Below are 23,624 nucleotides of genomic sequence, written 5' to 3'. Positions count from 1 at the left end.
GACTAAGTCTGTTACTCAGATAGCTCCTATCCTATACCAGGTGTTCATGTCATTCTTTTATTCATGTATTCATTCGTACATTCAATAAACACTGTGTATCACTAAAAGCTAGATGCTATGGAAGATGCTGAGGAAATGGTAGAAGTAGAAAGGAAAATGAGATGCAGTTCCTCCTCTCTGAGCATTTATAATCTATTGTGGTAAGAAACAAGTTTAAAAGAAGGGTGTGGATAGGTCTGCTTCCAGTAATAAAGTATCTGTTTGTTTTACATTATTCCTCCACTGAAAACAACTGTAAACATTGGATAAGATACAGGAGACATCTCTTTGAGAGTCTTTAGGCAGTCAAGATTGGAGGAGCCAAGAACCTGGAGAGAAGTGAAAACTCATTGAGGTGATTCAGACATTCTATGCAGATTTTCCACTCAAGACAATTCCTCAAGGCTGATTCGTAAAAAACTGTGGATAGAGAAGCTGGGAAGCCTAGCAGAAAATAGCTACTAAGAAATAGAGAAACCGAGCAGGGGTTTTGATAGTCTCATGGAACTGGGGAAGCAAACTGAAGTCCAGGGCTACTGAGAGAGCCAGGGCTAAAAACTCATAGATGCTTCAGAGAAGGGAAGTGGTCCAAGAGTCTGAGTGACTTCTCCTCTGAAAGCATTCACCAGTTAGCAAATAGCAGCATAGAGAGAAACTGAACAAAAAGCTAGAGCAAAGAGATTGTGGAGAAAAACAGAGCCTTTGAGAGTCTCACAAATGAAAATTAGCATTGAGGGCTTGTCAAGGAGGAACAGCCTTCATAAACACTCAGCCTTTCAGCTGGAGCCCTTTCAGGACTATACCCAAGGAGTAAAGGAATCAGAAATAGATGGGGGCCTTTACAGACTTTTAAGAAACCCAACCTCTAAATAGTTCAATCCTAATTAGATTCAGGTGACTGCCCCCATTCTGACTGCCTGCCAGTAGCTAAAGACTCAACTAAAGCCTTTATAATCTTTTTTACACAGTGTCTATTATTTAATCAAAACTTAACAAGCATATCAAGAGGCCAAGAAACAGATAATAAAAACAGACCCATAGGTGATCCAGATATTGTAGTCATCAGACATAGGCTTTATAATAACTGCAATTAACATGTTTAAGACAGCAGATACATAGCTTCTCAAAGAGCTGGCACTTGAATTGATCTTTGAAGAATACTTTGGATTTCAGTCACCCAAGTTCTTCTCAAAGGACTTGGAGTTCAGAAGCAGCTCATTCTAGCCAAGGGTGGATCAGAGGGATGAGGAATAAAGCAGGGCAGGGTCAGAGCCAGGGGTGTTTGATCCAGGGCTGGGTCAAATGTGTTTGTACAGGGGGCAGAGAAAGAACTCATTTCTGTTTGTTTGTCTATTTTAGGATTTCTTCAGTAAATCTGACCCATTTCTGGAAATTTTTCGGATGAATGATGATGCAACTCAGCAGCTCGTGCACCGAACTGAGGTGAGAAGAGTCATCTTCAGCTGTACCATTTCATCTCCTAAGATGATAAACTGACCTCTTTTGAGAAACCCCATACATTTCTTAGTGTCTGTAGCTATCTACTCAGACCTGGAGTCCTCACTGTCCTCAAAAGGACTCTTTGTTCTCAATTTAGATGTTAGAAGGGGAGACCTTCTCTCACCCCAATTTTTCGTTATTGACCTTCATTACAGACAGCCAGCAAGTTATTAATAATAAAGATCTGAATGTTAGCTAACATTTAATGTGTGACTAGGTGCGAAGCTTTGCACTAAGGGATTTTATATGCATTATTTTATATACTTCTCTCAACAATCCCTTGATGTGATTATTACCCCCATTTTACAGTTGAATAAACTGAACTTTCAGAAGTTCAAGTCACTTTCCCAGTTCCGACAGTTAGCAAGAGGTGGAGCTGAGGTTTGAACTGAGTTTGTTTGGCCCCGAGCTTCCCTGTAATTCGGGAAACCAATCTGCCTCCACAGGGAAGGTTCCTACACTGGACTAATGTCAGGCCTATTGTATGAACAGCTGTCCTGTCTCAGCAGCCACTTAGTCTGGCTGCATCTCCTTCTCACCCTCCCTCCTCTTTCTCCATGTGGCTCCGCACCGTATCCCTCACTACCCCACCCCCCACTACCTACTACCACACACTCACTTAACAACCAACCCCACTCTCCACTTTTTATTTTATTTACAAGACAGTCCAAGAGAGATTCTGGGGGTGAGAAGTACGTTGATAAGGAGAAAGTGGGGTAATTGTGATGAATGACTTGGAGCTGTGAGAAGAGTCTGTTGTGCTTACATGCCAGTGGTAGGGGAAAGGAAGAAGGAACATTCATGACTTTCATAGGATGATTGTAGAAATCCAGTTCCATTTTCCTCAAATAATAGAGCTACAGGTAGCGTTAGGGGGACTTTTCATGTCATACTTAAGGTAAATAAAAATTAAATAGCCTTGGATGGGCTAGTCTGTGGATATCATCTGATGCATAGTTGGCATTTAATAAAATGTGTTTAATAAAAGCATGAGTAAATGAATGGAGTTGAGTATAGATAATATGTCCACTGCATGTTATAGTACAATGTGATTCTCTGGAACTTAATGCCTTGGGAATAGTTTGAGGTGTAACTGGGACATTTTCCCTGAGCGGCACCCCATCACCACCACCAAATAGAGTCTGTATCACTCATAAATATTTCTTTGGTGAAACAGACTTCTTTCAAGATAAGTAAATAAATCTGGGGGAGAATCAGAAGTGGTATCCATTCATGCTTTTGCTCCAGTCAGCGAATTGGGCTTTAATGTGCGAGGAGGGAGGAAGTGGATGGCATACTGTTGGGCTTTTCTCACGAGATCCTCCTCTCCTTTGCTCCTGACAGCATTCCTCTTCTCCGTATTGATACTCGTAAATTCTCCTCTTCCCAAGAGTCTCTAGAACTCCCCTCCATACCCCATTGCTGCAGGGCTCCCGGAGTCTCACAAGAAATGTGATTGGAAAGTTTTCCAGTGAGTCAAGTAACATAACGTTGATTTTTCCTCTTTCTTATTCAATAGATACAAAATCAATGCCAGGAAATACTGTTCTGTTGGGGTAAGCACACATACACACAAACAGACATTTTAATTTCAGAGGAAATTTCTAGTTGAAATGTGGATTCACAAAAGTTTTTCAGAACTGTTGCAATGGAACATCTTCACTTCCTAATATTTTTTTATAAAGGTGAGAAATTTAAATTAAGCCAAACAGTTTTACCTAACTTTTCTTCTCACCATCACTTTGATCATCCCCAGGGTATCAGAGCACAAGACAAAGTCACACAGAAACATTATTTTTCTACTTTAATGTATTAAAAGAAACTTAATGAGTCCATGATATAATCAATAATTCATGGCTATATTAAGGAAGCCAGTAGAAGAGAGAATCACTTATAAAATAATTATGTTATTTAGAGAATTAACTTTTTTTTTTTATAATGTTCAGACTTCTGCTAACTAAAAACTTCATGGGAGGAAAAGTTAATATGACAGAATCCCATTGAACTCTATTTGTACGTCGCCTAGAGCAATGGTTCACGCATCAGAGTTCACGCATCACAGTCACCTCAGGGGCCCACCTCCAGAGTTTCTGTCAGCAGGTGGGTGGGGGGAGCCTAGAAGTGTGCATTTTTAACAAGTTGCCAGGTGATGCAGCTCCTGCTGGTCCAAGAACCACACTTTGGGAACCCCTGCCCTGGGGTACACAGTACAATGCTAGACGTAAAGCAGATACTCAGACGTTCTAAACCAAATTGAATTATTTGAATCATAGTGAAGGCAGGATCAGAGTTGACTTGTGTGGACTCTTGGGCAGGATTTAGCCAAGTTCATGATTAATAAGCTGCTTTTGAAAGGGTCTCATCATATTATAGACTTAGTTTGTAACACTGAAGATCTGAGATCTGCGCTATTGTGCCTTACTAGGATATTCTAATTGAGATGGTGATGAGCTATGTCAGTATGCTCTTGAGATTTTTCTCCTAGAAACTTCCTCTGACTTGCAATCTGATCTAACTCAAGGTCACAGGTTACTAAAGACCATTCAATTCTTTAGCAGTAGAATTGTCCTTCCATACACCCCTACTCACCCACCCCCACTCACCCACCAATAGTCTTTACCTATGCTTACCTCAATAGAAAAGAATTTATGCCATAGGACTGACAGTCCTGCAGAACTGGGGATCCTTTAGCAAAGGCCAGAGGCAGCCCCACCTCCTTAGTCCCAGCCCCTTTTGGTCATCTCTGTCATCCACATAGTGGACAATTTATCGTCATTATTCAAGAAACAATAGCCAAGCCACTGACTGCAGGAGTTCTGCTTATAATGACCCACTTAGTGGGCACCCTTAAAAGATTTACCATTCCAAGTTTTCATTAAGGCACCTGTCCCAGACAATTGTCCTTTTCATAAGCACCACAGTGCTTCTCAAGCAATTTTTATGTTGAAATGTGAAAATGTCAAGCATTTCCTCTCTCACACAGCCCCCTCCCTTTCTTTTCTCAGGTTGTGATGAATAACTTAAGCCCAGCCTGGAAATCATTCAAAGTATCTGTAAATTCTCTATGCAGTGGAGATCCAGACCGCCGGCTGAAGGTCAGAAAACTATGTCCAAGAAATGCAATTATTTATGTATTTAACCCTTCCTTTTCCCCTCAAGTGACTGGTGGCAAACCCCAAATTTTCTGTACCATTTATCCAAATCTCTTAGCATCTTAATGGAAGAAGCAGGGGCTATTTCTTTTGCTAGAACCATTGACACTAATGAGATAGCCCAAGACAAATCCCAATTGTGTTACGTCAAGAGGCAAAGCCCATGGCTTCTCAGAGACAAACTGTGGCAATAAGTTCGGGGTATAACTGGGAGTTATTAAAAACACAAATATTGTTGTATCAATTGTTTATTGTTGCATAACAGACTACTCCAAAATTTAGTAGCTTTAATAATAACCATTTATTTAGCCTATGGTTCTGTGCATTGGCAAGTTGAGCTCGTCAAGGAGGTTGTTCTGTTGGTCTTGCTTGGACTCCCTTGTGCATTTGCAGTCAGCTGCACATGAGCAGAGTGGCTCTGGCGTTTGGGTGGCTATCATCTGGAGTGATTGGGGTGATTGGGTCACTTATCTCTCATCATCCAGCAGGCTAGCTTGGACTTAGACACACAGTGAACTCCAAAGAATAAGAACAGAAGCTGCAAGGTCCCTTGAGGCCTAGTCTCAGAATTCACACAAGGTCACTTCCTCTACATTCTACGGGCCAAAGCAAGTCATTTGGCCACCGCAAATTCGAAGGGTGAAGAAATAGATTCTACCTCTTGATGAGAGGAGCTGCAAAATATTGTGGCCATTTTTTTTCAATCTACAAATGCTTTTTGACTATCACGAGAATGTAGAAGTTGGAATAAAAGATGGATTGCGAGGGTCAGGTGACCATAGAAAGACAACAAGCTAAATGCCAGAACCAAACTCCAGGAGGCATCCTCTATGGTCCATGGTCTGGCCCTCCATCTACCTTGGAAGTCCAGAAGTTCCACGTTGTCAGTGCCCCAGAATTGATTCTACCAATTCAAGATGACTAAGTAAATTCAGTAGAGACTAGAGCCTACAAACCAAAAGGCTAACTGATTCATGTTCAGTGTGAAACATGACCATTAGTCAGACTCAGCATTCATGTCAGTCTCACCAGGGCATTTTCTCCATTTGGGCAAAACATCAGGAAGACAATTGTTAGAAGGTTGCTGTGACAGTGTGAAAGCAGAGCCAAGGATGCTGTATAACAGAGGTGGTTAATGACTTCAGACTCTGAAAGCCTGGGGCATCTACCTCCACTATGGGATTATAGGTCTGTCGGGTAGACTAAACATTCACGTCCCTGATCTTTCAGGGCACCTAATCCTCTGGAAAGTGTTAGATGGGCACTGCTAATGTTTGTCTTTGTAACTTTACATTTTCCTCACTCTTTCTGCCCCACAAACTGTCTTTTGGTGGATATAATCCTTTTGATTTGTCAATATTATCAATCAGATTAGAATCCTATCTGGTTGGTTAGTCCCAGCCTCTTTAACTCGACCTGATGTATCTTTGCTTAAGACCATTCTGTGTGGATTTTGGTTGAACTCTCAGCAGACATGCTTACTTCTATGTTCTCAAGGAGAACTTAGAGTTGGCTCTCACACCTCCAGTAAGAGCCAAGATATTTCAAGCCTCAGTCCCCACTGGAACTATCTTTCATGACAAAATCAGGATTCCAGGCTGTTTGGACCTTCATATGTAAGCTCATTTGCAGAATGCCAGGAGCTACAGCTTCAGCCATGGGGTGGTGATTATTACCTATACCACGAGCACTATCCCACTCCCAGGGACATAAATGGCCCCTTCTGGGCAGAAGTAAAATAATGCCTCCATTAGCCATAGATAAACTTTGTTATGGAGAGTTATTAATTGGATAAAAGAAGAAGGTTAACTGTAATTGAATCAATAAAAATACAGAAAATGAGCACTTTGTGGCCTTTTGAGTGCTCTGCTATCTGTAGAGGAACAAGTAGGGGTAAAGTAGATAGATAGATGGATGAGAGCGCAAGAGAAAGAAAGAATAAGAGGGAAAGAAAGAAAGGAAGGAAGGCAGGAAGAAGAAAGAGAAAGGGAGGAGGAGAGGAAGGTAAGAAGAAAGGATCAGGGTTTCTAAACAGCTGCACTGTTGACATTTAGATTTTGTTGTGGGGGTCTGTCCTTGTATTGAGGTTGTCTAGCAGCATCCCTGGCTAGGAGATGCTAGTAGTATTACATCCGTTTCAATCTTACAGCCAAAAGTGTATTCAGACAATGCTAAATTTTATCTGGAGAGTAAAATCATTCCTACTGAGAACCACTGGTAGAGACCAATGGTTTTAAAACTTAGCATACCTCAGAATCACCAGGAAGGCTTGTTAAAACAGAGATTGCTGAACCTTACCCCCAGAGTTTCTGAGTCAGTAGGTCTGGGGTGGGCCTGAGAATTTGCATTCTAAGTTCCTGGGTGTTTCTGACACTGCTGGTCCCAACCCACACTTTGAGAACCCCTGGTATAGACATTTGCTCCTTCATTACAACCCCTCCATGGCTTAGTGTCCCCATACCGCTTTTCACCACCTGGTCTCCCCTCAACCACCTTCTCTCTGTCCAGCACTCGTACCTCCCGCACTCTCCCTGGCTTTTTTTTCAGGACTTTGCACATACCTCTCTCTCTGCCTGGACTGCCTTCCTCATTCTTCTGCTTTTTTTGAAACCTGCTACTTTCCTTTGAGTCTCTTAAATCTCCCTCCAATTCCAGAACACCTTCCCTGAACTCTTTAGCATCTGTGGGGGTGCCTTCTAGCCCTCTCCACCCAGCCTATCAAAATACTTCTCAACTTGTTTTGAAAATGTCTGTTTACATCTCTGTTTCCCCAACAAATGACTAGTTCTTTCTGGTTTGATCCTTCAGAATGAGAATCATGTTCTGTTCACTGTGTATCCGCATATCTAGCACAATGCTTGGCAGAGTAGATACCCAGTAACTATTTCTAGAGTTAGTGGCTGGAGGAACAAGGAAGGTACTGAGAGGTCAGCAGGGTCTATCTAACCTTACTGGAGGGGGGATGTTGCCCCACACAGGTATGCTGGGGTTTACTCGGCCACAAAGTCAACATTGCATTTACCTGCTCACAATAATCAAATGCAACTTTTCTGAAAGTCAGGATAGACTGCCTATACTGCCTTTTATTTGTATTGATTATTTTGTTGCAAAGACCACTGTGAAATTCTCATAAGGCTGTCCCTAGCCAGCTACTCAGAAATAAAATGGTACCATATTGACAGGCAGCATCTCTGTCCATATGGTGTCATTCTCCCCACTGCCAAACAAATTAGAAAGTCAATTTAAAATTTTCAAGTTTTAAAAACCCTCTGTCAGGTTAGGTTTTAAATCTTAGCAAAATTTTACCAAGTAGACCTTTGTCTACTTGTTTGATATCTTTAATTCTCTTTGCGTGAACACCAAGTTCAAATAACCAGCTTTTTCTTTTGGTTTTATTTGTTTAGTTCATATGCCTCCTTTGTGGAAAATATAAAAACAACGTTCAAATGAGTCTTTTTCAGAAGTTGATGTTTTAACTTATTATGGAAATTTTCAAACGTAGGTAAAAGTAGAAAGACAATATGATACTCACCCCCTCCCCCCCGCCATGCCCATCATACAGCTTCAACAGCTATTAACTTATGGCCAATTTTATTTCATCCTCACGCGCCTGCAACATTCATTTTCCCCCTCCCTCTCCACACTGGATCATTTTGAAGCAAATCCCAGACCAGGGCTGACCCATCCGTTAGGCATCGCAAGCATAGTGCCAGGGCCCACCATACTTTTTGGGAGCCTACAAAGATGCTTTAATTTCTTTTGTAACCAGAAGAAAAAAAATGAACTTGCAAAATTGAATAAAATGTTGTAATTTTTTTCTCACCTCAGAAAAAACCGACATTTTTAGGATCCCGAAAGTCTATTATGGTGGGAGGGAGCCCATGAAGACAAAAGTGCCTAAGGCCAGCGAAAGTCATGATGTAGCCTTGTCCCAAACATCATAGCATTTCATCGGAAAATACTTCAGTGTGTATCTCTAAAGGATAAGGAATCTTTCTACAAACCTAACCTCAAAATCATTGTCATGTCTAAGAATACTAACTAAGCTTCCTTAATACCGTCAACTCTTCCACCGCTATTCATATTTGACTACCTCATTTATTAAAAAGTTGAAGGTTTTTTCCAAATTGGGCCTGAACAAGGTCCAAGCATTGCATTTGACTGAAATGTCTCAGCCTCTTTTAATCTGATAATTCCCTGTCTCTCTTACATTTTTTCCCTTGCAACTTACTTATTGAAGAAACCAGACTGGTTTATTCTGTAGTGTTTCTCACATTCTGTATACCCTATAAATGCATAGTTGGGACTTGATCAGATTTGGGGTCTGTTTTCTAGCAAGCATGCTTTACAAGTGATGGGGGTCTTTTATGATATTAACAATCATTGAGGAATGTTGCCTAGATTCGTTATTTCGTTAGGGTTTCCAAAACGGTAATTTTCCAATTCTATCATTCCTTCTTTGTCTGTTATTTAGAGTTCTTCTGTAAGGAAAAACTTTCCCTTTGAGAACTATTTGCTTCCTTGAGGTGTGATTTATACAGGAAAAATGCTTTATTTTTCCTCATTATTATTATTATTAAAATTATTTTATTGAGATCATATTGGCTTATAACATTGTGTAAATTTCAGATGTACATTATTATATTTCAATTTCTCTATATCCTGCATTGTGTTTACCACCAATAGTCTAGTTTTTATCCGTCACCATATATATGTGCCCCTTTACCCCTCTCGCCCTCCCCCCATACCTTTCCCCTCTGGTAACCACCAATCTGTTCTCCTTATCTATGTGTTTATCTTCCACATATAAGGGAAATCATATGGTATTTGTCCTTATTATCTTTTAACCAATTTTCAGAATAACAAGTTACTTCTCTAGCATCCTCCATAAGTGCCAGTGAGGTCTGCAGTATTATTGAGAATTCATAGGGTTTTCTATGTATTCAAGTCTTTAAATCCATTTCAGTTATTATTATGCCTTTGAAATCTTGAATTGTCACATTTAACCAATAAAAACTCCGTCAAGTTAGCTGTTGAGCTCTTTTGGCATAAACTTAATATGTTTAATAGTTTCCTTGTTTTTTGGTATGTATTTTTGAAATTCATGAATCTTGAAATTCTTTTTCTCCATGAGATGTATCTCTCTGTGGATGCTGAGTCATATTCTAAAGGCTCCTGAGATAATTCCTCTCCGTAGTTAAACCTCTGCCCCATAGAACTGTCAGGGTTATTTATTTCATTTTCCATTCAGTTATTAGAATTTTGTTTTACAAATTTAACTTTGTTTTATAATTATATTAAATATTTCCACAATTCTAAAGTCAAAACTAAAAAAACAAAGTATTCAGGAAAGTTTGGCTTCCATTTCTGTCTCTTCCACTTTTTACTCTCTTCTCTTACAGACACTTAATCATTTTGTAGTATGTTTTATTACTTGGTAGAGCTAGCCCCTCCCACTTTTTTATTCCTTGTCTTTTTTAAGGGTTTTCCTGGATATTTTGCTTGTTTGTTCTTTCCATTTGGCTTTATAAACAATTAGTATCAGAAAGAAAGAAAAAACTTGATGGTGTTTTTATTGATATTGCAAAGGAAATCTCTTTTTAATGTTGAGCCTTCCCATCCCAGAACATGCAGGTGTTTCCATTCATAGAAGTTTCCTTTTGGGTTTTGCAGGAACTTAATGTTTTTCTCTTATAGGTTTGAAATGTTTATTCTTAAGTTTATGCTTAGTTATTTTATTTATTTTTTATTTATTTAGCTATTATAAATGGAATCTTCCATTATACCCTGACTATTATTTGTATACCTAAAGGCTATTGAACTATATTTATTTTCTTAAGCTATTTTATTAAGTTCTATTATTGTTTATAGTAATTACCTGTTAATTTTTTGGAGTTTTCCAAATATATAATTATATCATCTGAAAATAGAGGTGATTTTGCTCCAACTTACTTACCTAATGGCTCTAGTTATTTCTCTTCTTTAATTGCATGAACGAATACTCCCAATACAGTGTTAAATAGTAGTGGAGATAGAGGGCATCCTTGTCTTATTCATTACGATAGTGAAAAATGCTGTAGTATTTCCCCATTAATTCCGACAGAGATTGATGTTTTAAGTAATCCTGAAGGTGTCAGAGGCTTAGAGCTTGTTCAGCCACGTCTACTGAGTCTTAAATACCTGTGGTAGCATTCAGAGAGCATTCTGGTTTGTTATGGTAACCTTCGAGACAACACTGCGGCAGCTAAAATGTCTTCTGACCTGTCTAAAAGACGCTGCACCACTTCCTGGATAGATTTAGGGTCATACTTAATATTCGTCATTTAATGAAATATATATATTTAATATTAGCTATTTAATGAAATTATCCATGATTTCTATGGCATATTAGAGTCCTTATCAAAATCATAGTTTCATTTACTTCTAACCATATTGTGAGGTAGATTCCATTATCTTCACTTTACAGATGAAGAAACTGAGGCTCCAACCCCATGTAGTCAAATGCCAACTTTAATGCTCTTTTTATTGAATTGTGCTGCCTTTATTTTGTTATATTTTCTGGAAAATAAATCATCCTGATAAAGCATATCCCTTGACTGATCTAACCAGAATGTTTTATTTACCATTATTATGTAACATATTTCATAATGTCTGAGAAACTATCAATTATTTAAAGTATCACTGAGGGAAAAAAATGCTTTCAGTGAAACTATAACACAATGCTTTCTTCCCAATATATGGTTGATAAGAATCTGTGCCTCTTAGATTCTATGAAATACCATGTTAAACATTTCCTTTGATTTGATCAATACATTGTTGATACCCAGTACATATTCTTTAGGATGCAGTGCTGGTATTCAGAATAGATTCTACCAGATGGTGGTCTTATAGAAGAAGAGGGTGAGAAGGCACTATCAGCAGCGTTATTAACACCCTAATCGTATCTAGTACTGCAGAAAAATGCCATGATGGAGCAATCTAGAAAAATACCATATAAATATCCTGATCCCATTTCCTATCTCCTTCTCTAATACTCATACCACACAGGTAACTGGACACTTTCCCCATACAGAGTTCCTCAGGCATCTTCTGAGTATGGTTGATAGAAGCTAGTTGCCTTGAAGAGGGATCCAGAGCGATCCCTGTATCAACTTGCCCTTGTGCCTTATGCAAGAGAGAGGCCCAGGTTATTAACTGAGGTCATGGGGGGGTGAGGACAAGCAAAACATTATCAGGCAGAGGGAAGTAGCAAAAGAGAAGGAGAAGCAGGTCCCCAAAGTCAAAGCAGAAGTTATAGGACTCAGGAGCCCATGAAGGGGTGAGAGGGAGCCCACATACAAGTCTAAAGTAACCAACAAATGACATTTTCACCCACGACTCATCTTGCTCATCCTTTATGCCCTCTTTCTTCTGCAGCCATGCCTGATTGATTTAGAACAGCCATGCTCATGAGCTCCCTTCTGATACCCCCATAGTTGGATTCCTGGCCAGTCAGAAAAGCGCTCTATTGAATCAGAATCTCAGACCACAGTAGTCCTGGAATCTCCATTTTAACAACTTTCCTAACCAATGCTGGGGCAGGCCGTCTGCCAAGTTCACAGTGAGAAACACTGCTTTCCTACTGATTCTCCAAATCCACCTGACTTGCTGGTGCCTCTCTTAGATATTTCAGTATTGTTTCTGCCACTTTACTGCAAAGCTAAGTGTATATGTATGTATATATTCTGCTCTTCCTGCTATATGAAATCCTTAGCATTTGTCCCCTAGTTACATCCAGCTATTCATGCCCTTCCCTTCTCATGTGTGACCAAGCCATCTTGAATTGAAATTGTATTTTCTCCACAAATTCACCATCTTTGCTTTGGACTCTCTGAGCCAGATGGACACACAGCTGCCAAATGGATTTGATTCCTGAAGCGTGTTTTTGGAGTTTACCTTGGCCCTTCCTCCCTTATTCCCAACCCCATGTGACTCCTCACTCCTGGTCCCCTGAGTGCCTCTTATTTTGCTTCTGATCCTTTAGACTTAGTTGCCATACTTGTTTTTCTCTTTCATTCTGATTTTCTCTAACAAATCTTCTGGCTCTTACTGCTTGGAAAGGGAGAAACTCTGTCCCAGTTCCAACCCTCAGATCTCAATCCTTAACAATAGCCCCAATTCAACCCCATAATTCCCCCATACCCATAGAAGGGTCTTCAATCATTAGATACCCCATGGGTTACACCAACATTTTCTGATTCTTGGTACAAAACACAGGAAATTGGAATTGAGGGGTCCATGGCTAACTATGTTCAGCATTGTTGGAAACACCTGTAATAAAGAACCAGGCATCCTCAGGCCGTTGAAAGCAAGTTTGCTTCCCTCTCTACCTACCTTATAATTGAAAGGAAAAAAAAAAACTTGGATGGTTCACAGTCCTGTTAAGTTTTCTTGAGATCTGTTAAAATTCAAGTGCTTTCTCTGTAGCCTTCTGGACTCAAGGACTGCTGGTTTTGTGTCTGTCGATAGTTCACTCAGCCTAAATGTCCTGCAATTACCGGAGGATTGCAGACTCATCGAGGTGTCTCTATATTGGATCAGCCATGGCATAGGAATTCTTGACTCTGCTTAAGTAAATGGCACTCCTGAGCCCAGCAGGCTGACTCTACTGAGATCTGTAATCAATGCTGCAGCATGGAAAAGCAATAACCAGCTTAGTGTTAAATCATGCAGGAATAGAGGAGCTTCTGAATGAGAGGAAAACTACATAGTCTCTTAATTTTAATAGTTTTTTCCTTTTCATTAATATTATCTCTTTTTTCACAGATGAGGAATTCAAGACTCTGTGGTTAAGCAAATTGCTTAAGATAATACAGCTAAGTAGCACAGCCTTAGTTTAAACCTGGATTTCTCATGCTCCATAGTCCTTGCTCTTAACTATTAAAAGACAGCTAACATTTACTGAGCATTCACCATCTACCAGATACTATGCTGGACACTTTGCTTAAATTATCTCCTTCAACGTTATAATTATCCTAAATTAAACAATGCTGCAATAACAAAGCGCCTCCATGCAATAGAACTGTATTTCTTGTTCATATAACAAAGACAGAACTTTCTAGTCAGTATCTGCCTCTCTTCCATGCAGTGATTCAACAACCCAGGTTTCCTCTATGTTGTGGCTCATCCATATCTTAGGGCCTCATCATTATTTGCATGCAGCAGGCAGAAGGGGAAAAAAGGTGAAGAGGGCTCTCTCTAGAAGTTTTAGCTGAAAACAGCACTTGGCATTACTGCTTATATTGCAGTGACTAGAACTCAGTCAAATGACCACACCGGACTGCAAGGGAGGCTGGAAAATGTGGTCTAGTTCGAAGCCTAGAAAGAAAAGGAAACAGATTTTTAGTGACCAATTAACTGGCTCTTCCACAGGGAGACACTTATTATCCCCATTTTGCAGATGAGAAAACTGAGGCTTTGAAAGATGAAATAACTTACCTAAATTCACAGAGCTTGCAAGTAACATAGCCAGGATCAAGTCTGTTTGACGCTGGAACCTAAACGCTACACCAGCACTGTCCAATAAAACTTTCTGCCCAGTCTTTAATGACTCCAAAGGGGTGGAGGAGAATGGGTCCCCTACAAATGGGGTCAACAGTAGGTGCTTCAATGCCAAGATAATTTTTTCATCAGTGAGAATCAGGTCTGATTTCCTTAGTATCTAAGAAGACAGCACACCTTGCCAAGGCAAAACTGTTTTTTTCCAGGAAACCATACAATCTGGCCTTCTACAAAAAAATAATGTTGGGAGTTAGTGCTTACTGGGTATTGAATTTCTGTGGGGAAGACAAAAAAGTTCTGGAGATGGATGGTGGTGCTGTTTGCACAACAATACAAAAGTATCCAATGTCACGGAGCTATAAACTTAAAATGGTTAAAATAGTAGATTTTATGTTATGTATCTTTAACCACAATAAAAAATTTATTAAGAAAAGAATCTTCTTCCTGTTAATGTGACTTTGAACTTGCCACTTGTGAAACAACTACTTAACATTATTGTAGTAACGAGCATTTGACTCCTGCCTACACCTGGCTTACCTTACCTGTGATGGCTCTTGCTCTCCTAGCAATCTGGGATGATGGTATGGCAGCTCCTAAGAGCTTTCTGACCCCCAAATTCCTCCCTCTTGGAAACCTTTGTACAGGTAGAGGGGAGGTGCTTCCTGCACCATTACGAGCAAAGAGCATAAAACTGGTGGCCCAATCCGGCCAAACTATTTTGTTGGGAAAATTGTCCATGGTCACACTGTCTTTGACTGGCTCAGAAAATGTTTTTGAAGAAGTCACCTTTGGAAGATACTTTGAAATTCTGAATTAAGAGCACCAAATAAACACTGCCCTGGTGAGGAAGAGAGCCCTCTTGTTACCTGAGATGGACATTTCCCCACTAGAGAGAACATCCGTCTCAGCAAATCACAATTGCTGTGATGAGAAACAGTTTCCTCTATGCCTGCTTCTGCACTAAAAATTAAAGTAGCTCACCAGCTACTAGGAAGACGCTTGAGTAAAACTAGGAAGGTGGCCAAAGTTCCTGCAAGATGAAGGGGAAGGAAAATTCTAAGTGGAAAGTCTAAGAATCCCATGCTGTAGCTTTGGGCATAATTCAAATGGATGGGGCTCACTGCTGTGTCCAGATGATGCTGTGAGCTGGTGACCCAGACTTTCGCTTGTGCTGGTTGCTGGTTGCGCTGGTTGGTTGATTGATTGATCAATGTGAGTAACTTCGTCATTCATTGCACCACTTTATTAACACTGAAGCTAAAAGTTGCCTCAAGATCTCAATTTTTATCTTTCTACTTTTGGAAATGTTGTTTCTAAACATATCCTTGTCAATAGGAAAGTTTCCATAAGTTGAGTTGACATCCCAGGAGGGCTTTGCATCGCATCAGTTTCTGTAGGGCATTCAGTTACTCTCCCACATTTTAAACATTAAAAAAAAAATTTTTTTTAAGTATTTCAATCTGCAGCTGTTCTGGGCATTTCTTTTTGGAAAGTCTTTCAACAGAATTACCAAATAAAAACATTAAGAAAGCTATCTTTTAGGAAGAAGGGCACTTTTATGAAGAGAGTCCTTGAGGCCAAGAGAAATGACTCTTTCTTAGATGCTTGGCAGAACGATCCCACAGGCCCTCCTTCTTAGGAGCTGGAGGAAGTGTCAGCATCTCCTCATGGAGATGGTGCCTTGAAATCCCAGCTGTCTGCAAGGTGCTTGGGCTTCCAAAAAAGGGTTAGGGAAAGCCAAGCTTTCATCTGCAGGGAGCACATGAAACTGTCAGGGCAGATTGACTGACCTCGTGAGAAATGAATTATTTGTTCCCTGAGAGCGTGTGAATTACCTTCTTTCCTGTGACCTTTAAACTCATTGCAGAGGAGCGTAATGCTTTTGGGCCATCCCAATAAGGACAAGAAAGCTAGAATGATCATTACCCCTCCTCTACCATGTGAAGTCAGAGAGAAACAAACTGGAGACGGAGAGATGCTTCCTTGTGTTGCCTACAGAAGCCACTCAGGTTGGACTGCTCCAGGCAGGGTCCCCTTTCACCTGGTGTGGTCTCCAGCTTCTTTGCTTATATAAGAACTCAGCTTTGTCCAATCACACAGACTTGATAGGGCCTGGAAGAATTGACTTATATAAGAGACAGATGCATAAGTCAGGAGGCTGATATATTAATTTTTTTAACTTTAATAAATTAATTTAACAAAGACTATAGCCTCACACTCCATTCTCATTCCCTGCTATTTGAACACTTGTGAAGCAGAATTAACAATCAAAATGCTACTTGGTGAGTGTGGAAAAATCAAATCAAAGGCGTCTGAGGAGTCTTGAGAAATTCTACTGGGGTCAGCAGTTTGACACAAAGACCCTTTGGAGAGTCTGATTAAGGTAATAAGATGTTTGCTTTTAAAAATGCAGAAATTCTAGGGCTTTGTGTACTCATTAAAGCTGCTTTCTGAAGTCCAGACCCCTGACCGGAGCCATGGTGAGTCTTGTCAAACTATAATTTCAAACAGTTAAAAGCATGACTCTCACTCAACTATCAAATGAATGTGTGTCAGACTTTATTCAACTCATTCATTGGTGAGGAAACCAATAAGGTTATAAGACTGTCCTTCAAGAGCATTTTGAGGGATCAGGTTTACATAGTCTTTTTCTTTAAACAGGTTGAAGATTTCTAGCTACAAAATCAGTTAATGTCCTTCAGAGCAATGAGTCATAAATTTCAAGGTTGTCTTTGCTACCAGACAGAAATCATCACATCATATACAAGTTTAACAGATATAACTTCACAGAGTCTCAGCCCTTAATTAATAAACAATGAATAGCAAAATCAAGCAATGGTACATTCTTGTAGGAAAATAAATCATCCTTGGGTGGGCCTGTTCACAAAACTTCAGTATGCCATTGAAACGGCTTGCAATCACACTCTGGACTTATTTCTAGGTGAGGGATCATTTTTCTTAATAGGCTCAAATAGCCTCCTGAGTTCACATTTCTTGAGCCTGATATATGCCTCAAATTCCAAGTATTCCCCTTCACCCACTTCCTGTTTCTGAATAGCTGGCACATTCTTCACCTTCAGATGTTAGCTTAAAACTCAGCCACTCAGAGAATGCCATTGTTCATACAGGCATTCCTCCAGTTACTCTCCATCTCATCACCCTATTAATCTCTGTCATGGCACTTACCATCATCTGTAATCAGGTTTGTTTACAGGTTTATTGTTTGTCTTCTCTACTGAAATGCATGTACCAAGGTCCAAGGGAAAGGAACTGGCCTATCTAATTTACCCCTGTATCCCCAGCCCCTAAAGCATGGTTGGCATATAGTAGATGCCTAATAAATATCTGCTAAATGGATTGTTAGATGGATGGTTAGATGGATGGATGGATGGATGGGTATATATGCATGCCCACAGTTACGTTAGGTAGATCTTATGGAAGATATTCTGTAAGTTTTTTTCTATTCGTCTGCCCCTTTAAATGTTCCAAGAAAAATACCCCTCCATCCACTTATTCTTACCCTCACATATGTTGACACTGTTAATTTATTATTCCCATCACATCACTTTTGACCGGGAACGCTTCTTTTCATTTAAGGCAAGTGTAAATTCGTTATGGAAACTGTCTTTCCTTATTGTCAGTGTCTTGGGGAATGGCCTACTGCAGCCCATTTATCATCATACCGTGCCCTAACAGTTTTTTCTCTCAAATTTAAACACCAGCCACATAGGGTTGCAAGAAGAAAGGAAGGGAAGAGTCTGGATGAGAAAGGCACCAACAGGGAAAGACACTCCTTCAGGAATGAAGGGCTGGAATAAAAGTCACAGAAAGAAAAAACGATGTCTTGGCTTCACTTGGCTCTCAGAGTACAGCTTTTGGAGGACAAAGGGGCCTAAATTCCTCCGAGAAAAGGAGTGGGAAGGAAGTCAACCTTATGGATTTTCCAAACAACAGGTCTATTTCACTTCATTGCATATTTCATAGTTACGTGCTTTATTTCCTTCAAACCGTCTCTGAGACAGCAAGGATTAAGTCTATCACTAGGAGTGATAAATCCTGGATTACCTTTAACCTGTAGGATTTTCAAGGGAAAAACTCAGGAGAGGGAGGTACAGGGAGTGAGATAAACAGGATTCAATTAGGTCTTGGAGTGGATGAGAAAAGAAAGGACCATCCTCTATATTCTGATCCTCAGAACGTTCTCTATAATTCACTTGGTTTTTTTCCTCCTTTCCTCTTCCTCGGCAATTAAACATCTACCCCAATATTATTGTTGTTGACCACTCAGCATGCCTGGTTGCACTGTCATTTAAGACATTTTATGACAACTGTCCCGTGAAAGAGTAAAATCACTAAATGGACTTGTCAGGAAGCATTACCTCCAGCTCATCTCCCCTGCAGACCAGCTGGCCCTTTTCATAAGCTCTCTCACAATTCATTCACCTCTGCTACTCCCAATAATGAAACCAACTCTTGAAGGCTTTGGTACGTTATTTGGTACATTAATAATGTACCAAACCTCAACAGACCTTATGACAGGTCGGCATATGATCTAGAACACTGTTGGGAAACTTGAACATGGATTGCAATCTCCTGGAGGGCTTGTTAAAACACAGATTTCTGGATTCCAACCCCAGAGCTTCTGATTCATTAGGTCTGGGGTGGAGCCTGAGAATTTATAGTTCTCACAAGTTCCCTGGGGATGCCGATGTTGCTGGGCTAGAGTTCACCTGTAGAGAATCACTGATATTGAAGAAATAATCAAGAGACAACCTCAACAATGTGTTTCCTTCAATTCATCCATCTGCACCTTCAAACTTCTTTATATCTGCATCCTTGGTTTGCTTCTTTCCCAAACTAACTTGTTCATCTACCACTTCACTCTAGTTCCTCATAGCACTCAAAGGCTCTCCCACAGCTAGTCATTGATGCAAGTATTTTAAGGCTCTAAGGAAGCTTTGGGATCATCTCATCTCTCAATCAGGATTTCTCAACTTCAACACTACTGACATTTTGAGCCTTTGTAGGGGGCTGACCTGTGCATCGTAGGATATTTAGCAACATCCCCGGCCTGTGCCAACTAGATGCCAGTAACACACCCCTAGTCGTGACAACCAAAGATGACTCCAGACATTGCCAAATGTTCTCTGGGGAACAAAAGTCACCCCTGGTTGAGAACCGCTACTCTAGTCAGTTGTATCTTTAATCTCTCCCTGTCTGTTGGGGTTTAAGGGTGACAATTCATTGCATCCCTTCCTGAGTTTGGTCCAATTGAGAAATAAAGATGGAATTCAAAGACATGGAGATCCAAATAGCACTTCATTGCTGCTCAAGCTGGCCTCCGCTGTACAGGAAGGAATGCTTCTCTTGGGAGAGGTTTGGATTGTGAGACCACAAAACAGAAATGATAATTATGGGACATGATGGAAGTGTTAGCAAACTCTACAGTGGTAAAAATATTGCAATATATAAGGGTATCAAATCAACACATTGTACACCTTAAACTCACATAATGTTGTATGTCAATTACATCTCAATTAAAAAACAGTAGGTGGGGAAGCCCATAGTTAATCTTAGGATGGGCAGAAATAATTGTGTAAATTCCAGTGTAAATTGTGTAATTGTGTAAATTGCAGTGGCGTAACTAAGGCGGTGGTTCTCAACCTTGGATACATACTTGAATCACCTGGGGAGCTTTAAAAATTACTGGTTCCTAGACCCTACCTCAGACCAGTTAAACAATTTCTGGGTATGAGGCCAAAGCATCGGAAATTTTGAAAAGCTGTCAAGTGATTCTAATGTGCATCCATGGTGGAAAACCACTGCTTAACCAAGTAGATTGGGAAAATTTAGTCCCTTGTTGGATTTTTCTTAAGGGTATTGAGGAGACAACAGTCTGATACAAGATCTCCCAGGAAGTTTTCTAAGACTTTTTCAGCCAACTGGTCTTCGAAATTCTACTGACGTGTAAGTTACATAAACTTATTATAAAGGGCGTAAAATATTTAGAGGCTTCAGAGCAGGCTTCCTGGGAGAACATAGCATCTAAGCCAGGACTTTGAAGGTATGTAAAAAGGCCCAGAAGTTTGTGATTAATAGGTCCAATTCTGCAGCATTTGAATATGTTAGGGAAGAGGCCCCCAGGCAGGATAAGAGATGGGAAAGCTTGCAAGGTAAACAGAAGCTTGTGGGTCATGTTAAGGAGTTTAGATTTCTACTCTGAGAGCAATGGGAGGCATTGCTGAGGAGTTCCATACAGAAGACTGACATGGTCATATTTGAATTCTTGGGATCAGTACTCTGCCTATTTTGTGGAATTTGAATCGATTGAGGGAAAGGCTAGAAGCAGGAGATCTGGTTAGGAGTCATGGCAATAATCCAGGTAAGAGTTATTTACCAGACAGGGATGGCAAGAACTTGGTACCAGACTGGCTATTGGATGGAGAGAAGGGAAGAGGAAGGACTCAAGAATTAGTCCCTGATTCCTGGCTTGGTCACATGGATGGAAAATGGCACCATTCCTTAAGATCGAACCATTGAAGGAGCAGGAGTTTTGGGGTGGGGAAGATGAGCTTGCTTTTGTACTTGCTATGTCTAAGGTGTGTACAGCCATCCAGTGGGCAGTTGGCCCAGGGTTGTTTCAGTTTTAGCACGGAAAGCCCTACATCCCAAGAAACCACTCAGTCTTTGGCAAACCAGGACAGTTGGACAGCCTGGCAGTTGCTTACATGAGTTTGACTCTCAGAAGAGAGAGCTGGGCTGGGGAATAAATGTACGAGTTGTCAATAAAGAGATGATGTATGTGAGTGTGTGTGTGTGTGTATGTTTGAACAAGCATGCAAGTGCGCATATATATGTGACTAGAAGGAAACACACCAAAGTGATATTAACAGTACACATAAAGCTATTTATTTTTTTAGAATTGTTTTTTAATTTTCTACCTTAAGAATGTGTTCCTTTTGCAACAAGCAAAAAAAACCCCACTAAGTTTAAAATACACACACAATTTTTATTTTACTTTTTATTGAGATTATGATAGTTTACAACCTTGTGAAATTTCAGTTGTACGTTATTATTTGTCAGTCATATTGTAGGTGCACCAATTCACCCTTTGTGCCCACCCTCCGCTTCCCTTTCCCCTGGTAACCACTCATCTGCTCTCTTTGTCCATGTGTTTAATTTCCACATGAGTGGAGTCATACAGAGAGTGTCTTTCTCTATCTGGTTTATTTCACTTAACATAATATCCTCAAGGTCCTTCCATGTTGTTGTGAATGGAACGATTTTATCCTTTTTTATGCTGAGTAGTATTCCATTGTGTTCATATACCATTTCTTCTTTATCCAGTCATCAGTCGATGGGCACTTAGGTTGCTTCCAGGTCTTGGCTATTGTGAATAATGCTGCAGTGAACATAGCGGTGTATGGGTCTTTTTGAATTGCTGATTTCAAGTTCTTTGGGTAGATACCCAGTAGTGGGATGGCTGGGTCATATGGTATTACTATTTTTAATTTTTTGAGGAATCTCCGTACTGTTTTCCATAGTGGCCGCACCAGTTTGCATTCCCACCAGCAGCACACATACAATTTTTAATATCCATGCCAATTTGCTATATTTCCTTAAAGCTTTTTAGTTTCCATTTAAAAATTCAGAATTGAAATAATTATTTTTAAAAGTCCCAGAGGGTTTTCCTGATGATAGGCAAGCATTTCCTACTTTTGTATAGTGACATTGTACAAAGTTAGGAAATAGACTGTGGATTCATTTGTCTTATCTCCTCTTAAATTCCAGTGTCTAGTCAGATTTAAAGTAACCTGGCAATAGGATGATTGCTTGGCGATACAAACTCAAACAGAAAAGGCTGCTGTCCTCCTACACTTTTATTAGTTTTCTAAAACAAGTTTATCACAGACCACGTTTCTGTGTTGTTCATTTTACGATCGCAGCCTACCCTGAAGAGTGTTATGTGTATACTTGTGACTGTTGCTGCACCACCTAACTTCTTTGCAACACCGGTGGCCAATGAGCTCATCAGCTGTGCTTTACTATAAGTGGCCTTGGCGTGAGGACACCAATCCTTTCACTGAGTGAAGAAGGGAATGTGGGGGAACCTACACGCATTTTCCAGGATCCCGTGGAACCCCGTACAGCAGTGCTGGGATTTGAAGCCTAGAGCTCCTTAGAGTCATGTGATAGAGACCCAAAGAGGAGAAATGACTTGCCCTGGACCACGTGGATCATTAGAAGCCAAACCAAGACTTGAATCTGGACTTATGGAAGGGAAAAGAGCATTAAGCCATTACTGTGCACCTCCCGTATGCCAGGAACTCTGCCGGGCACCTGCCTACATCCATCCCCTCTGATCCACACAACAAAATTGCAAGGTTAACAAAGAGGAGACTGAGGCCAGAGAGCTGACGAAGCTCCTAAAAATTCACACATCACTTAAGGACAGAACCTAAAGCCCAAGTCTGGTTGACTCTGAAGTCCGTCCAATAACTCCTGAAGGTTTCCCGAGGCCCCATGGTGCTTCTGTTGGGCCACGTTGTCTTCCTTAGAGCTCCTATTGTGACATTTGGTCTAAAAGGGGAAAAGGTATAATTGCTGTCCCCAAGGCAGCAGAAAAACAAAATGGCAGATTTGTTTATCCATCATTCTCAGCGATTGAAGGAGGGAGGAGGAAGAACACCATGGACCTTCCTGAGACTTAATACCACCCATCACATTTCAGGCAAAGTGCTTTTGTAGTGAACAGGCAGGAAACAGAAACCTCAGGGTTTTTCTAAGCTTCGTAAAAAAGCTGAGAGAACCTGATAGTATTTTAAATCTCTTGGGAGGAGTCTGCATATATGTGGGAGAAATCATGTCTAGGCAGAAAGGAGACAGCACCTTAACACTTCTTTCTTGCTTTTCTTAGTCTAAAGTCAGAAATGATAAAAACTCTCTTTTGCTTTTCTGCCTTCTTTGTATGTACTTTATCTATTTCCAAATACTTCCCAACATTTTCTCTTCAGAGCCATCTCTGGATGATAGACAGGGCAGAAATTGTTATCCCCATTTTGCAGATAAAGAAGCTGAGACATAGATCCAGTAATTTGCAGAGGACATCACAAAAAATTAGCAAAGGTGGGAAGAGAAAGTAGGGAAAAGAGCTGCTGTTTGACATGGCTTACAATTTTTTTATTATGCATGCCTTTCAATAAAAGCACCTTCAAGATATGCATATTTTATTAATTATACACCTTTACTATTGTACTAATATAGTGTGTGTATTAAAATTAAATTTTATACAATAGTGGAATTTTTGAAGGATGCGATAAAAATAAATACGGATGAAAGTGCTAATATTTTCTTCCTTCACCCCAATTGTGCATACACCAGGGCTGTTATGAT

General features: G+C 40.2%; 1 protein-coding gene across 9 annotated transcripts in view; it reads left to right on the top strand.

The window, feature by feature from the left end:
- Nucleotides 1–23,624, top strand: part of CPNE4 (copine 4) — a 523,946-nt gene that overhangs the window by 395,493 nt on the left and 104,829 nt on the right. For all 9 annotated transcript variants that reach the window (XM_070493180.1, XM_070493181.1, XM_070493182.1 and 6 more), the window contains 2 exons: nucleotides 1,399–1,482; nucleotides 4,545–4,634. In XM_070493180.1, coding sequence (XP_070349281.1) covers nucleotides 1,399–1,482; nucleotides 4,545–4,634 — 174 coding nt within the window. The remainder of the gene's footprint in view (nucleotides 1–1,398; nucleotides 1,483–4,544; nucleotides 4,635–23,624) is intronic.

The sequence above is a fragment of the Equus asinus genome, chromosome 21, assembly GCF_041296235.1.
Source record: "Equus asinus isolate D_3611 breed Donkey chromosome 21, EquAss-T2T_v2, whole genome shotgun sequence".
Taxonomy (NCBI): Eukaryota; Metazoa; Chordata; class Mammalia; order Perissodactyla; family Equidae; genus Equus; species Equus asinus.
The sequence above is the reverse complement of the archived record's forward strand: the minus strand, read 5'-3'. Positions and strand labels throughout refer to the sequence as shown.